General features: G+C 43.2%; 1 protein-coding gene across 7 annotated transcripts in view; it reads left to right on the top strand.

Moving 5' to 3' along the window:
• Positions 1–16,222, top strand: part of FOXN3 (forkhead box N3) — a 226,303-nt gene that overhangs the window by 173,718 nt on the left and 36,363 nt on the right. For 6 of the 7 annotated variants that reach the window (XM_077323446.1, XM_077323441.1, XM_077323445.1 and 3 more), the window contains one exon: positions 15,041–15,106. In XM_077323446.1, the coding sequence (XP_077179561.1) occupies positions 15,041–15,106 (66 nt within the window). The remainder of the gene's footprint in view (positions 1–15,040; positions 15,107–16,222) is intronic. The other variant, XM_077323448.1, reaches the window with a different exon arrangement.

Raw genomic sequence — 16,222 nt, 5'->3', positions numbered from 1 at the left:
CAGGAGCGTGGGGGGGAGAGGTGGCGCTGGCAGCGTGCACCAACTGGCACACCAGCACCACCCGTCGCCCCCTGCGCCATGCCACTTGCCGCTTCGGACATGAACAGCCGCTTCAGCCATGAACGGTCGCTTTGGCGGCCAAAGCACACAACCCTACCTGCCAGCTCTGCCTTCTCATACCAAGTGCCAGAATTTCACAGGGGAAGAGCCTGAAATTGACCATCAGAGGAGTTGTGCCATCACCCTACTGGGTGCATGTCCTCCAGCGAGGGACAAACAAAGGTCTGGCACATTGTCGGCAGGACCGTATGTTTTTAATGTGGTAGGATATGAGTCCTGTGTATAACTCTGCTGATTAATAAATACCATTTATTTATTTAAAACATTTATCTCCTACTTTATCTCCTTAGACTCAAAGCAGCTAAGTTCACACTGGGTTTTAACCAGACTGATACTTAAACAATTTCAACATATCATCTAGACCACTGGTCCCCAACCTTTTTATCATCGGGGACCAGTCAACGCTTGACAATTTTACTGAGGCCCGGGGGGGGGGGGGATAGTCTTTTGCTGAGGGACGTTGCTGCCGCCTGAGCCCCTGCTCCACTTGCTTTCCCACCGGTGCCCCCAACCTCCTGCTGCCTGCTGGGGGTGCTACCAGCAGCAGCTGAGGGGAAGCTCCAGCCATGGCGGCCACTGGAGAGCACCAAAGGTGAGCTGGTGGCAGAGTGACAGGGCAGCCCTTGAGGCAGCAGCCAGGGAGGAGGATGAGTAGGGGCTGCGGCCCGGTACCGACTGATCGACGGACCGGTACCGGTCTCCAGACCGGGGGTTGAAGACAACAGACTAAGGTATTATGTAAAAAATGAACTAGAAATGTTTCCCTTTCCAAGACAAAGCAGTTAAGTTTTCCTCAAGAGGATATCCAAACCCAAAGTAGAAGGCAAGATTACCGGGGTTCTTACTGTAGTTTCAGACAACTTCCATCTTGGCAAAACCCAACTCCATAACAGATAACCCCAGCTAGCCTTCCAGATCCCCACCCTGCTCAGATCTTTTAAAAAAGAGATTGTGTCTGACACACTGAGTCAATGGGAAGAGGTAGTGATCAGTCAGGAGGTGGGCCTGTGCCTTTTATTAACTCATCATTTACCCCCAGGATGCAAACTTTATAGTATTGTGGTCAGTTGCCCTGCCTGGAAATTTGGCCCTATGCCGATTCTATTGGAGCGCCTCCAGATCTCTTGAGATAATCAGTCGTGGTTTACCAAGGATTTCTTCATGTTTCAGATTGCCAGCTGTTTTTGTCCGGGAACTAGTTACATTTGGAAAGCTAGGGCCTTTAAGAGGGCAAAGAAATGCACAAGCTTTCTGGTTTATTTATTTATTTTTGCTTTTATTTTATTTTGCTATTGGAATCAGCACCCTGAATGACACATAGGAATACGCAGTGATTTTCACACGTAGATGGAAATAAACTGGACTGAAAGAAGCTTCTTTTCCTTTGTGCTATATTTAGGTATGCAACACACTTCTGTGGCAATTTTTTAAAAAAAGACAGCTCCCAAAATAGTCTTTCTTGGTTAGTTCTGAAATATACGCTTTGAGTCCTGTATTTTAAGTCCTGTATTTGTAAACTGAAGCTTTAACTTTCATTTAATATTTGTCCATGTTTTTTGTATCTGTTGAGAGTTTTCATTGACGCTCTGAATAGTCTAACCAAAATAAATCCTTAACGTAGTGAAAGAACTAATCTAAGTTGCCCAATACTTGTTAAATGAAGGGCATGAGCTGAAACTAGCGCACAGTTGGGCAAACCCTGTTGCATTTAAATCTGGAATCCTCAGCCCTTTGAGCCTACAAGCACCTTTGGAATTTTGAGAAAAGGTACAAAATGGCTGCCGCAGGAGGCAAACCCAACTCACCATGTCTGGGAGTGAGATCAACATTTCAGGCAGAACCTCTATTTAATAGGATGCCTTTTAAAACGGAAATATTGCCAAAGTGTTTACTGTCAGTCAAACAGTGAAGATTCTTGTGCTTTGGAGGCAGCAGCTGCTGAAACAACTTTTAAAACATCTGCTCAGGAAATTGGAGGCCCTGCTTTTCTTTGCTCCTCCCACTTTGTAAAAACACTTGGCAGGTGCCAGGAAACTTGTTGACAGGCACTGTGGCTCCCTCAGGCACCAGATTGGGGCCCCTGATTGAAATAATATTATGACAGGTAAGGAATGGTCCCTTTCCCAGAGAATTCTTCTCTGTCTTGTGAAGGACTGTAGGTTTCATGCTTCCTAGTATCATTGACTCTGACTGGGGGTAGTTCTTTTAGGACTTGGGGAGAGAGATCTCTTCCAGCCCTGCTCTCTAAGGCTCTGTTCGGGAAAAATGTAATCCGGGATGTTTTGCGGGCAAAAACTGTGCTCTCCTACTAACTTAAATACAACCCACTGGTTCTGATATGCAAATACAAAAGCTCTATTCATAAGATACAAGCGAGATGTGCATACAATCCATGTATGGCAAATACTTGATTTTTTTTTGTTTACCACGAGTTGAATAATTCTTGTGTTGCATTCTACGCATGTTTGGATGAATGTGTGATTTAAACTTATTCATGTACTGGCCCTTGACTTTCATTTGGAAAGCGAATGTGCGCGGCTGCTTCTTACAAACAAGAGAACGCATGTACATGCAGATTGTACATGCGTTTACTCTTAACAGGTGATGGCAAAGACCATGAAACTTCAAGAAATGCCAATGTATACAGCTAATCTTAAACCTCCTGGCAGATAGCCTCGGAATTACTAATCGCACAATACTGAGAAGCAGCACATTCCTCCACGGACAGGACCGGCAGTACATTAAATCTGAAATACATTAATAATGGACAAGACCTCATGAGTGAGGGCTGCACAAGAACAATAACTGTTTATAAGAGTACTACCATTCATCACATATGGGGGAGGAAAAGCAGAAGCAGAATGAGTACAAGGGTACTATCTATTTACTACTATTATAGACAGAGTCCCTAGGTGGGATTATAAAATATACAAACCATGTAATTAGGCACTGTGAGACAGACAATAAGCAATGTAATAGGCCTAGGACTGTGAAATTAGAAAGCAGTGTAGACAAAGAAGTCTGATACATAGTATATACTGTATATACTGTGGTGAGCTCCCCCTCACTGGCAGTCTTCAAACAAAGGTTGGATACGCACTTTTCTTGGATGCTTTAGGATGCTTTGGGCTGAACCTGTGTTGAGCAGGGGGTTGGACTAGATGGACTGTGTGGCCCCTTCCAACTCTATGATTTTGTGTTTCTAAATAACGCAGAAAAGGGATTATTAAGGTAGAGAGGAAAGAAACGGCAGATTATTGCACAGAGCAGAGGTGGCCAAACTGGCTCTCCAGATGTCCATGGGCTACAGTTATCATTGACATCTGGACTACCACAGTTTAGCCACCCCTGGCATAGAGGAATAAACAGTGCGGTAGATGACAATCCTGTGCCCGTACAAAAAGGCACCCTCCTGAGCCATGCCGTTATGCTTTGTCCTATTTTCTTTATTTATATGCTCTCCTGGACATTTTTCTGTTCTGTCATTCAGCAGAATGTGTAGAAATGTGGGCACTTTCCTGATCTCCTAACCTGTCACATTCTGAAAGCCAGTGTCTCAGCTGAGAAAGTTTAACCACTGATGTTTTTGTTGAAATATGCAACATGTGTTCATGATTGAACAGAATATGAAGAATGTCCTGCAGGGGGCGTTGGCAGAGATGTGTACTTACATATAGTTAGACTAGGAACTCCCCTGATATTTTTCAAATAATCTCTTATGTCCTGGTTGGCTCACTTGGAGACTTTCTGCTGTTTGAGCACACTTTCTCCCTGCTTGCCTCCAGAACCAACAAACAGAATGAACAAAGAATACAACAGTTAGTTAGGTCTCTGTCTCTTTCCTATTTCTATACAAAGGTTTGTTTCCCAACGAAACTGTTATTCTTTTAAGCAGCTTGGTGCTTTACTCTCTTTCATATTTAGACTCTGCCAACAGTTTTTTTGTCCATCTGAGTGTGGCACCTTCAGACAGCTTTGTTCAGGTGATGGAATCTATTAGGATGGAGCATAGCAGAAGAGGTGGCCCTGTATATAAATGGGGCTAAGGCCGCTGTAGGTAAGAACCCGCACCTTGAAGTGAACCTGATAACTCATTGGTAGCCCACGGAGTGACTGCAGAATAGGTGTAATAAGCATTCTACACCTAGCACCCGATATTAACCAAACTGTGGTGTTCTGTACCAGCTGGAGCTGGACTTTAAGGGCATGCCCATGTCGAATGCATTACAGTAGTCTTGCCAGGAGGTTACTGTATCACAACCCACATGGCCAGGTTAGCTGCGTCAAGGTAGGGAGTCATCTTCCAGGCTATGTGACCATGGAAGAAAGCATTTTTTGGCGACTACTATAATACGGGGTGTTGTCAACATATTGATGGCATCCTACTCCAAAACTACAAATTATTTTTTTCTAAGGACACTACATGGAGATTAAATAGCATGGGGGTAAAATGAGCCTTGTGAAACTAAAGACTAGTCCACGCTAATAACAGCTGAGAGCAACACTCTGAGTCTGGTCCATAAGAAACAATTTTAGTCAGTCCATACCTCCTCCTCCATCCAAGGTGGCATGGTCCACAGCATGAAAGGCTACCAATGAATGCAGGAAGAGCAACAAAGAGGCCTGGCCCTTGTCTGCATGCAAAGAAAGATAATCAGTTAATGCCACCATCCCATAGCTTGCGCTGAAAGCTGACTGAGAGGAGTCTAGAGTAGATGAGTCTGTCTGACCTGGAGTTGTTCAGCAGCTGGTCTCTCAGTCATTCTGCACTGAGAATTAGAGACCAGACAATAATTGCCCTCATCATTCTTCTCTAGCAGTGGTTTATAAAGAACGAACAGATAGCCAGCTGTTTTGGGGACTGAGAAAAGGCACCCTGAGTTGAGGACTGATTTCTGATGCTCATTGGGGACTCATTAATGCGATCTTGCATGATTTCAGCTACCAAGATGGACGAGGTTTCAGTATCCCAAGATGACCTTCAACATCCATCATGGCAACCGTGTAGAAATGATCCGTAAACAGATCAGGTGGTGCACTGGGCATTTCTGCTTCTAATAAGATGCTTGCTTAGAGATAAAGTGTAGTAATAGCGTAGCTTAGTTAGGCAGGTGGATATTTGTCCCACCTTCCCTTTTTTACCCTGCTGGCTTGTCCTAATTTTTTTTTATTTGCCTTGTTCTTGGTTCTTTCAGTTCTTTGAACTTCTCGTGATCATTTCAGTTCTGCTTGTTGCCTTATCTCTAAGCACGTAGGTCCAGCAAAAGAATAAAGCTTGGTGTGTGTGTGTTTTAAAGCAGTGAAGTCACAGAGTTACTTACCTTTACTGCATCAAGCTCCTTTATAACTATTTTTTGAAGGGAGGCGGTTCTCAGGCAAAATCAAGGACCTAAAGGTAGTCTTATGAGTTTGATAATATCTTGTTTGTGCTGGGGTTTTTCTTTCCCTTCAGCGAACAGGAGCACTTGGCAAGCCCTTGATTCAGCCTATTTCAAGTAATCTTGAGCCCTCTTTTTATCAGACCGTCGTTTCTCATTTTAAGTTTGGTAATTGGTAATCGTCTCTGTCTCTCTCTCACACACAAACACATAGGTGTGTGTGGTTGGACTGACTCAGCAAGGTGGCCACTGAGAAGTGAACTGCTGACTGCGCAAAACAAAGAATTCGAAACAATGGTAGGTTAAAATTGAGCAGGACGAGGCTGCGTCTAGTACAAAAGCAGTATTCTATCTCCCCAGCGGCATTAAAATTCTGAAACCTGTTAAACCCGCTGGTGTAAGTAAAGCCAGATTGCCTACCATCTCTCATTCCCCAATGTGTTGCTATGGCCTTTATTTGAATCACATAGCAACAGCATTTTGTTTTCTTTAGGCTCACTTTATAAAACAAGGTTTCACCCGGTGACACCTAGCCACGGACCTTAATGTGCAAGGCACTGTGTAAAAGAAATGATACCTGATTTCATTCCATGGGTGCTAGAAAGATAAATCTTAAAGGTTCTTTACCCAGTTCAGTGGTCCATTGATTTCTGCCAGCTGGCCCAAAACACAACTGTGGGTGTGAGAAGTAAACAAAAGATTTAGTTTTGTAGTCATAGGATTACAAATCTGGAAAGGAAACTTTGTGCATATTGAGTCTTACTCTTTGTACCTAAAAACCCTCAAACCCTGCTGAGTCACTCAAGACAGGGTAGAATATAAATGTAATTAATAAATAAAAGAAATAAAAAGCTATACATGTAGATTTTTAATAAAATACTGCAGTGACTTTAATATAGGCTCAATTCAACCTTGAAAGCTACTTAAACAAGCCGTTGAGTGGGAACTGCACTTCATAGCCCTACTGTTCAATTGTAGATTGATATTGCAATAATGCCTGCTTCCATGACTGTTAACAGTATGAGAAATATGAGTGAAAAATGAAAATTCAGAAAGCAAACAAGTATATAAAGCCTTTTCCTAATTAACTTCCATCTGTTTTCACCAGGCTACAATAATTACTCTCTGGGTTTTGTATTCAAATGGTTACATTTGCAGAATCAAGTACAGCAGCCTTTATGTTGTTATGTTTTCATACTGCAAATCCATAGTACTGATTGCATGTCTGAACCAGGTCATAATGGGTATAAGGTAGGCAGCATATGGCCATGAACTTTGTTTGGGCCTCTAAGACCTTTTCACTGACTCCTATTCAACCTTAATTTAGGCCTCCTAAATGCACATTTGTTACTTCGCATGAAATTAATAGAACTGTAGTTCTTAACACATACTATGCCAACAATATTTTAGTGATTAAAGAAAACCAAAGCAATTCTTTTGGTGATGGGTGTGTTATAGTTTACACTAAGAATGTAAAATGTTCTTCTTGGACAAGGAAAGGGGGTTATAGAGTATGATAAAAAGATAAAAGAGACTTTAATGGCCCCAAGAGTCTGATGAGAGCCGTTTTGTTGTTCCACAGTATTGGTTAGGACGGCTGCTTTTGTAGAGAAAGCTGAATTAGCACAATCAAATAGAAGTTACTTCATGTAAATGTTTTAGAGATGCTTATTATACACTGATATTTTTCTACCCCCTACTGGACATAAAGAAGCAGGCCATTTGTGTTTTATAGAATGGCACTCATCTTATTTCATTAGAGAAGTAATTTTAAAGTTCTCTCTCTCTCTCACACACACACACACACACACACACACACACACACACACCTTTTTGTAGCCCTGACAGGGTCATCAGATTAGTATGGAGCTCCATTGTTCAGAGGTCCTTTCCAAATGCATTTTATTTTCTCTAGAGAATTATTAGTGGAGATTAGCATTCAAAAAGAGCAGAAAAAGGTGTGTAAGGTTAATGCATTCTGATTTTCCCCATTTTCTGTTAGATATTTTCTTATCAAGATGATTGTCAAACAACTTTTGGATTGGATTTAATAGACCAAACACGGGTGGGTTTTCCCCATCCTGTTTTGTTTCATTTGTATAGGGACCAAAAGGGTAAATCAGATTTTAAACCGCTGTTTTTCCCCCTACTGTCTGAAAAGGCAGCTGGTCCAATTGTGAATTGGAAAAAAAAAAGAGCTGCTTATTTTCACTCCTTTATACTTTCTTCTCATCCATTTCTTTTCTTGACTGTGCAGAAGAATTTTTGATATTTCTTATCACAATTAATTAATTCAGGAGCCACCCAAGAGAGAAATTAGGACCTGCTCTAGAAAACTATATAAGAAAAGAAGGAAAATATATTGAATGAAAAATTTATTTTTCGAAAAGAGTTTTCATCCGTTTTTTTTCCCGGGGAGCAAGGAAATGTTATGGAAAATTCACCAGCCGTCTTGAACATTTCCATCACAATATATTTCTTGCAACTGAGAAACCATTTTATTCAATAAACTACAGTGTATCTGATGTCAGCTTAGGGTTCCATCTAAGTTTGTTAAAAAGTTTTCTCACCTTGAGTAAGTGCTTGATTTGTCTGGGCAGCCATTAGCATTTCAGTTTCATACATACATTAGAAATACGAGGTATCAGATTGTTTCTGGTTTTAAGGGGGGATGGGGTGGAGGGTTGAAGAACATGTGAGACCATCAAATAATTAAAAAAAACAATTTTGTTGATGCAAGGCTGTTCTTGTAAATCAAGTCTGCTTCAAAACACTTAAAAAGCAGCTCTTCCTAGCACAATTTAATAAGACTCCCTGTGGAGAACATCCTGTAGCCATTCTTGTGAGGAATATGTGGGTATCAGGGCCTTCTCTTCAGCCCTCTGCTTCCATGCTCCAGTAGCTTATGGATGCAGGGCAAAATGAGAGTTGTCAAGTGTTCCAGAGGGAAATGGGAGTTAATTTCCATTAGTACCTGTTCTAAGAACTTCATAAATTGCCTTGTTGATATTTTGGATGAGCTGGGGTGGGGAGGGAGGGAGAAAGAGAGAGGTCAGTCACATGTTCAAAGGATAAATGAGCTGTTTCTCCAATGGGATTACCTTTTGTAGGCATGTTGGCCTTTCTCCTGGTACATAAAGTTAATAGGCTCAGCTTTTTAAAAATATATTCAAATGACTGTTATGTTAATGAACTCTTTAGCAATTAGTTGCTTTTAATCTACTCCTTTAGGAAGAAGTTGCATAAAAATATAGCAACCCGCATCAGTTTAGCTACTATCCTGCTTTAGTTTTTAGCATTCATAATTACGGATGGGAAAAGGATTTCCCAGATTGCCTATACAACTAAAGCACCTCAGATCCTTTTAGAAAATGAAGTAGAAGAAAAATCTCCTTGATATAATGAAATTGCTATGTATCATTTCAATATGGAGGTTTGGACATTGTTAGGTGAAAACTTTGGGCTATCCATTTTGTTAAGTGCTGCTTATGCCTTGCTGAACTATTCATATATGGATAAAAACTTTGATTTTGCTACACAGGGGGTAGAAGAGATCAGGAATTATAATGCAGTAGTAAACTTCTTTATTAACTTTTAGACCAAGGGTGGCCAAACTGTGGCTTACCAGATATCCATGGACTACAATGACCATGAGCCCTTGCCAGCTCATGGTCATTGTGTAGTCCATGGATAACTAGAAAACCACAGTTTGGGCACCCCACCTTAGGGGATTGTTTCCCAAACTTTTGATAGCTGTGTTGCTCTTTATCAGAACCGAAACTGGAGACACTCCTTACTCCTGCACCTGAAAATGTTTTGTTTTCTTAATTTTTTTTACAAAATGTCTATCCTCCCTTTCTGTCTAGTCAAAGCTACCTGGACAGTATCTTTGTACTTTTCTTCCTCGTCTTTCTTCTACACACTTTAGAAATGTTTCCTGCTGTCAATGGAGACCAAATCCTTGTCTGAGGCATTAGTGGCCTGCCTAGAGCAGTGATTCCTACAGACACAAAGGACAAGGACCACTGCATTTCTGTGCTGAGAATCATTGCATTTTCCACATACTCTGTGCAGCATTGTGAAAGAACATGATCTCAGTGAATCGTTCAGAGGCACAGCAGGTAACCTTCCTTTGTGTGGGTAAATGTGGGCGTCTGTCTGGTTCCCTGTAGCCATTAATTGTACTCTTAAGTTTTTCTGCAGAAGTGCTATTCCATATATCATCACCTGTCGAGGATTAGTTTGTCCGACAGGACATTCAGTTGTGGAACTGCTTCCTTTGGCTACCCTCCAAAATGTTTTCCCTTGTAGGGAAAGGGAGATGTGTTCCAGGTGTGGCATCACAGGAATCTCGTGTTTTCTGGTGCTTTGTTAATATACCAAATCTGGTTACTGATCAACCCAAGTCCATATCATGTTATATTAAAGAGTTCAGGGCCGCCTGCTTGGCCTCTGTTTCTGTCATGTGACAAATGGGGAGGACCTAATCCACACTAATATGTAGGTCTTTTCTGCTGCTTGGAGGGTAATGGGACAGAACTGTGGATAAAGAGAGAGCTGCAGAATGTTAAGAAGTTAAAGGCCATTTTCAGACTGCTTTTGAATTCCACTTTAGTAATGGATTTTTCTCCCATTTCATACAGACCTGTTTTAGTAACCAGCTGTTAGCAGATTTATTTACCTCTTCATTCAAGCCCATTTGCACCAGGTTAGCAAAGTGTGGTTGAGCTGCTTTTGAGAGAAACTGCTGCCTTCCATTTCTATCCATCATTGCTCTTCTGAATTGCGCTGCTGTTCGATTTAAAATGAACTTAAGGTAAAGGTAAAGGTATCCCTTGTACAAGCACCGAGTCATGTCTGACCCTTGGGGTGACATCCTCCAGTGTTTTCATGGCAGACTCAATACAGGGTGGTTTGCCAGTGCCTTCCCCAGTCATTACCGTTTTACCCCCCCAGCAGCAAGCTGGGTACACATTTTACCGACCTCGGAAGGATGGAAGGCTGAGTCAACCTTGAGCCGGCTGCTGGGATCGAACTCCCAACCTCATGGACAGACAGCTTCAGACAGCATTTCTGCCGCTTACCACTCTGTGCCACAAGAGGTGTCCTTAGCACTTCCTAAAATGCCACTGCCCTCCCCTTTTCTGCCACATGATCTTCCACAGACTATTTTTTTTTAACATTCTATGTTGAGGAAGATCGCGCAGTGAAACAAGGAGGACTACAGTGTTTTAAGTGACACTAATGTTTTGGCGATGGCTCATTAATGAAAGGTAATTTGCTGAATGAAACCCTGACCCTGTGTTGCTTTACTCAGAATCAGGCCAAGGATGAATATCTGGTTGAGAAAGGTAATATGAAAAATCTTCAAACAGAGGCCTTCAAAGTAAAATACCCAAGCGTTCCAAGAAGTAGCAGAGTTGGAGCTATATGCAGCCATCAACTGCACCATGGTTTGTTTTCTCTTATCCATGAGTAAGCATTTTGTCTGAATGCTTAAGTCATAGCTAGGAATTGGCCATAAGCCTCAAAAAAGGGAGGGGGAAAAAACATGTTTCAAGGGAGTTGAGGTTGCATAAACATTGGACACACTAAAATTAAAGCAATTTCCACCCAGCTCTCAAGGTAACAAGCATGTTTCCCTAGAGTGTATACCGGGTAACTTCTAGGAGTAGGGTTTGAGTTGTCTTGCTAACCTGTGGCTTCTTTGTATGTTATGGTTAAGATAACAGGCCGTATTCAAGCATTACATCTGCCTTGGGGCTAGGTCTACTGACTGGCTAATCTTTCATATCTGCAAAATGATGGTGATCCACTGTAGTCCTGTCTAGTCTGCTACAGGCACAAGAGCAGATTTCTTATGTAGGCATCCGATCTTATGACTCCTGTAATAAGGGAGCTTTTCTGGCCTACTGACCTAGATAGAAAGTTCCTTTTGCATAACTGTAGGGTCATTGTTGAACTAAAAGGCTGGATATATGCATGTTGTACATTTAATGGGTAAGCAGAGCAGAGATTATTGCATAAAGTATAGTTTATGTTGCAAACTTAAATGGACTCCAGAGAATGGTAGAGGACAGGAAAGCCTGGAGGATCATTGTCCATGGGGTCGCGATGGGTCGGACATGACTTCGCACCTGAAAACAATAGTTTATGTTTTTATTAGACACTCTGTTTAATGTACATCTACCACAATTTTAAGCAGTCTGTTCCCCTATAAAGCTTTTCTTGCTTCTTAGCTACCGTATATAACCATCAGGCCTCAAATGTCTGGAACTTTTTTCTTCTGTGATTATGTTCTGATTATTTTCATTTAGTTGGTGTTTCAGAGAATTGAGGGTCTAGTTGATGTAGATTCATTCTCGGGCAAAATTCAATGTAGCAAAAGCTGGAAAAGCAAAGGCTGAAAGAGGAGAGCTTAACTTCTTCAGTTAGTAGTAATTTTTGTAACTCTATCCATTTTTAATTCAGTAGTAAAATGCTATTATCGCATACTAAATGTAATTCAACAGCAGTTCTTGTACACAATGAAGAAAATAAATAGGAGAAGGATTTCTGTTATCAGCGGTACATATTGTTCAGTGATGAACTTTCTGAAAACCTTTTTGAAAACACTAACAATGGCTCATTTGAACCTGAGAATTGCTGTCCTAGAAAAGATTAATGGTCTACAGCTTTGGTATCTTCTCAGTGCAGTGTCTTGTACTGGATTATTGTAAAATGCATATAAAAGCCAGTGTAATTTCAGGCTAGCGATGTACTTTAGATTGCAGAAGAACATTTTATTCTTTCTTGGTGCTAATGACAATGTAAAAATACTGTCCTTTTATGTCACAGTTAGAGACCCTGTGCATTTGCCTGTAAATTTATTAACTGAAGAGCCAGTTTTGCAATTTCTGCTTCAGCATTTCATTATAGTCAGTCGCTGATTTCAGTAAATGCGCTCAGTGCCCTAGAAAGAAGTGCTAGTGTGCAGCAAGTGTCATATATAACTTTTTGCACATACAATACATGGGTGAAACTAGAAGAGATCTGAAATACTGCCCTGTTGATGGATATGGTGATCGTCACTGGATATAGTGCACTTGCACATCACATGTGCTTTTCAGCTTCCTTGACTATGGCCCTTGATTCACAGTGATGGAAGTATTGCATGTCCCATCGTGGGTTGTGAGTATAATGATGTGAATTACTTCATCCACTACCGTATGGATTACACAGAGGTATCAACCTGTGGTGCAGATATTTGGGCCAGGAACCAGTAAACCAAAGTCTTTGGAATTGTGTTAGGATTGCTACCTCCTCACTGCGAGTGTGCAAGCCCCTGAAGTAGCATTAAAAATAATTGATTTTAGGATAGTCATGCTGGGTAAGATGAAACCAGTGATTTACCTAACCCAACAGTTTTCAAGCCTCATCTACTCACATAAACCTAACGGATCATGTTCAGTGATGCCATAATGCAAAGATTACCTCACATGAATCCTCAAGCAGAAAACCTGTCTGAACAGGACTGCACATCACGAACACATGTGGGCTGCTGAAAATATTATCCCAACCAAAGTGTACTGCAGGCACAGATCTTCTTCTCTAATCAGCCTGGACTTTGTGGCCTCTTCTGTCCGCCTGTCTGTCTCTTGTCTTGACAGAGCCCTGTGCAACCCTGCGCAAGGTTGTCTTCTCTTCTAGAACGACTAATGAGTGCATATCAGAGCAGGAGGAGTACTGTGTGGCAGCACAGCTTCTAGCTGATGCTGCGTTTATTGTGTTGTCAATCAAGACCCTGTCAGCATCATCAAGAAAGGAATGGAAAGATGACATAGGGAAAGTGTCCGTGTGTCCGGGTCTGTTTGTCCGAAGTAGCCATTACTGTCTTTCCCATTGTGCAAAGTCTGCATTTATTAATAGATCGTAGGGCTTTTGTACCCCATTACATTATTACCCTTGAAATTGAACTGCATTTATAAAAAATATGAAACATGTATTTTTAATGCTAAAATGTGATTCTCCAACGTAATACCCCAAATAAAGTGCCAAGAAGCTATTAACGGCAAATTGAATTTTGTGGTATGTAATTTAGTATAAATAGTGACAAGTATTTCTCCCCCCTCCCCTCCACCTCACCCCAAGTCCATTAGTCATTCGGTTTAGCGGTACAGAAGCCGCCGTCAACAAGGGTGTGCATTTTTGTGTCTGCTTCAATTGCACACTTCATTTATTTGGACATGGCATAGACGGCTTTCTCTGTCACACGGCATCACTACACGATTAGCGAGTTTTGCCCTTAGGGCAGCTGGGACGCTTTGCCAGGGCAGATGTTCTTTTCAGCTTATTCACTGGCCCTTCTAGGTTGTTTACCGTTGTCATGGTTACCTCGATTTCCATGGCAGCCGCGCGGCCTCCTCTTGGAGACAAGTGAATATAGTTATAAAAGGATCATATTTTGCTCTGTGTCCCTTACGTACCATCTGTCAACTGACTGCGCACGATGGATTCAGGAACCGATTAGGGATAACACCAGACAACTGATGATCCTTGTATTAAAAGTAACAGGCTGCCCGATGCAAATGGTTCCGGGTACCGCTCTAGTTTTGCACGTTTTAAAAAAGTTCTCCATGCAGATGTGGTTTAAATTCTTGGTAGTACAGGGGAAAAAACGACCCAATGCCATAGTTTGTGTTGGACCTGAGTAAGGTTACTCAAACTAGCTAAGAGAGCCAGTTAGGTGTAGTGGTTAGGAGTGCGGACTTCTAATCTGGCGAGCCGGGTTTGATTCTGCGCTCCCCCACATGCAGCCAGCTGGGTGGCCTTGGGCTCGCCACAGCACTGATAAAGCTGTTCTGACCGAGCAGTGATATCAGGGCTCTCTCAGCCTCACCCACCTCACAGGGTGTCTGTTGTGGGGAGAGGAAAGGGAAAGCGACTGTAAGCCGCTTTGAGCCTCCTTCAGGTAGAGAAAAGCGCCATATAAGAACCAACTCTTCTTCTAAATCTACTGATTCCTGCTTTGTGACCTGACTGCTGCACACGGCCTTTGAAATCAGGTGTTAGGGTATGATCCACTCCCCTGCAGGAGTACTGTCACAGAGCTTGAGTAGCTCCTAAGCAGTCAAGAGGAGGAGACAGGAGAGGCCCTTATGCATTTCTATCCCCATAGGGGTCTGATGAACTCCTCAAACATATGCTGATATGGGAAGAGGGGAGCTCTGCTGAGCCTCTGGCATTCCATTTGCGTGCAGACGCTGCATCTGTAGGGATCATCTTGTAATCACTAACAAAATAAAATCTCAATAGAAGCTTGAGACTGATGAAACAGCAACTTGCATACTCACATGGACCCGCAAAGGGGTGACAAATTTCAGCACAGGATGCTTATCTGAGACCATATGCAACTTCAAAATTAAATAAATCACAGGCGTTTTCTACTCCCAATAATCTTTTGCAGCTCTTTCACTGTAGAGTTTCAGTTCATTCTGGAAACTAGAAGGGGGAGGGAATTGGCCCACTTGTAAATTAATATATTTATTGGTTGATTTTTCCAGATCCTGACATTGATGCTGCCACTGCCATGATGCTTTTGAATACTCCCCCTGAGATACAAGCAGGTTGTGAGTAGATATTTCTATAGCCTATAGCACCATAGATATGTAAGCCTAACCTTCTCTCTCTCATAAGGGCACAGCCAATAAAAAGGGGGTTCTGATAGAAGATAGAAAGTTATCAGGCGGTTACTAATTTTTTTCCTACTAAGTGTCATTTTTGGTTGTCATTTTTGGTTGTTACCTACCTGTTCATAAATCTTTCATGTTTAATGAATAACAACTATTGTATATATCTAATCCATATGAGTAGTTAAATGTGTTAGATATGTACAACTATAGCTCATACAACAATTGGATAGAATCATCTGTACACCGCCCGTGGCGCCGCGGGCGCCACGGACTAAATAAAATAGTAAGGGGTTCTGGGGCGGGATGTGTCCGGGATGAGGAAGGGTCCGGATTGGACCCTTCCTCATGACAGACAATCAGAGGGACCAATCGGCAGGCGCGAAGCGCCTGCCGATTGGTCCCTCTGATTCCCAGCCTCAGTAACTGCGAGCCGCGCGCAGCGCGGCTCGCAGTTGCTCCCGGCCTGACGAGTCAGGCCGGCCCCTGAGGGAGCCCCCGGCAAGACTCCAGCCGCCGAGACTCCAGCCGCCGAGAGGGAACCACGGCCGGGCCGCGCCCACGCGGCCCGATCCGCGGGCGCGGCTCGCGGGTGCGGCCCGATCCGCGGGCGCGGCCGGGCGCGGCCCCGCGGGCGCGGCCGGGCGCGGCCCCGCGGGCGCGGCCGGGCGCGGCCCCGCGGGCGCGGCCGGGCGCGGCCCCGCGGGCGCGGCCGGGCGCGGCCTGATCCGCGGCCGTGGCCTCCTGGAAGCAGCGGAAAGAACCAACCCCCCCCCCAGCCGCAGAAGATCAAATAAACGCACAGGACCCGCCGCAGCCCAGCACACCACGCCTGGGACTCCCCACCAAAAACCAGGAGACGCCGAGGAGCCGCCACCCGCCTCCTCTTTCAGGTACCCTGTCCCTTGCTCTGTCCCTCGCCTGCCCCTCCCTCTGGTCCCTGCCTGCTAGCGCCCATTGTCTTCTGGATACAATGGGCTTTTTTACTAGTCATAGAATAGAATCATAGAATCATAGAGTTGGAAGGGGCCATACAGGCCATCTAGTCCAACCCCC

This window comes from Paroedura picta, chromosome 2, assembly GCF_049243985.1.
Source record: "Paroedura picta isolate Pp20150507F chromosome 2, Ppicta_v3.0, whole genome shotgun sequence".
Classification (NCBI taxonomy): domain Eukaryota; kingdom Metazoa; phylum Chordata; class Lepidosauria; order Squamata; family Gekkonidae; genus Paroedura; species Paroedura picta.
This window is presented reverse-complemented; position numbering and strand designations above follow the sequence as displayed.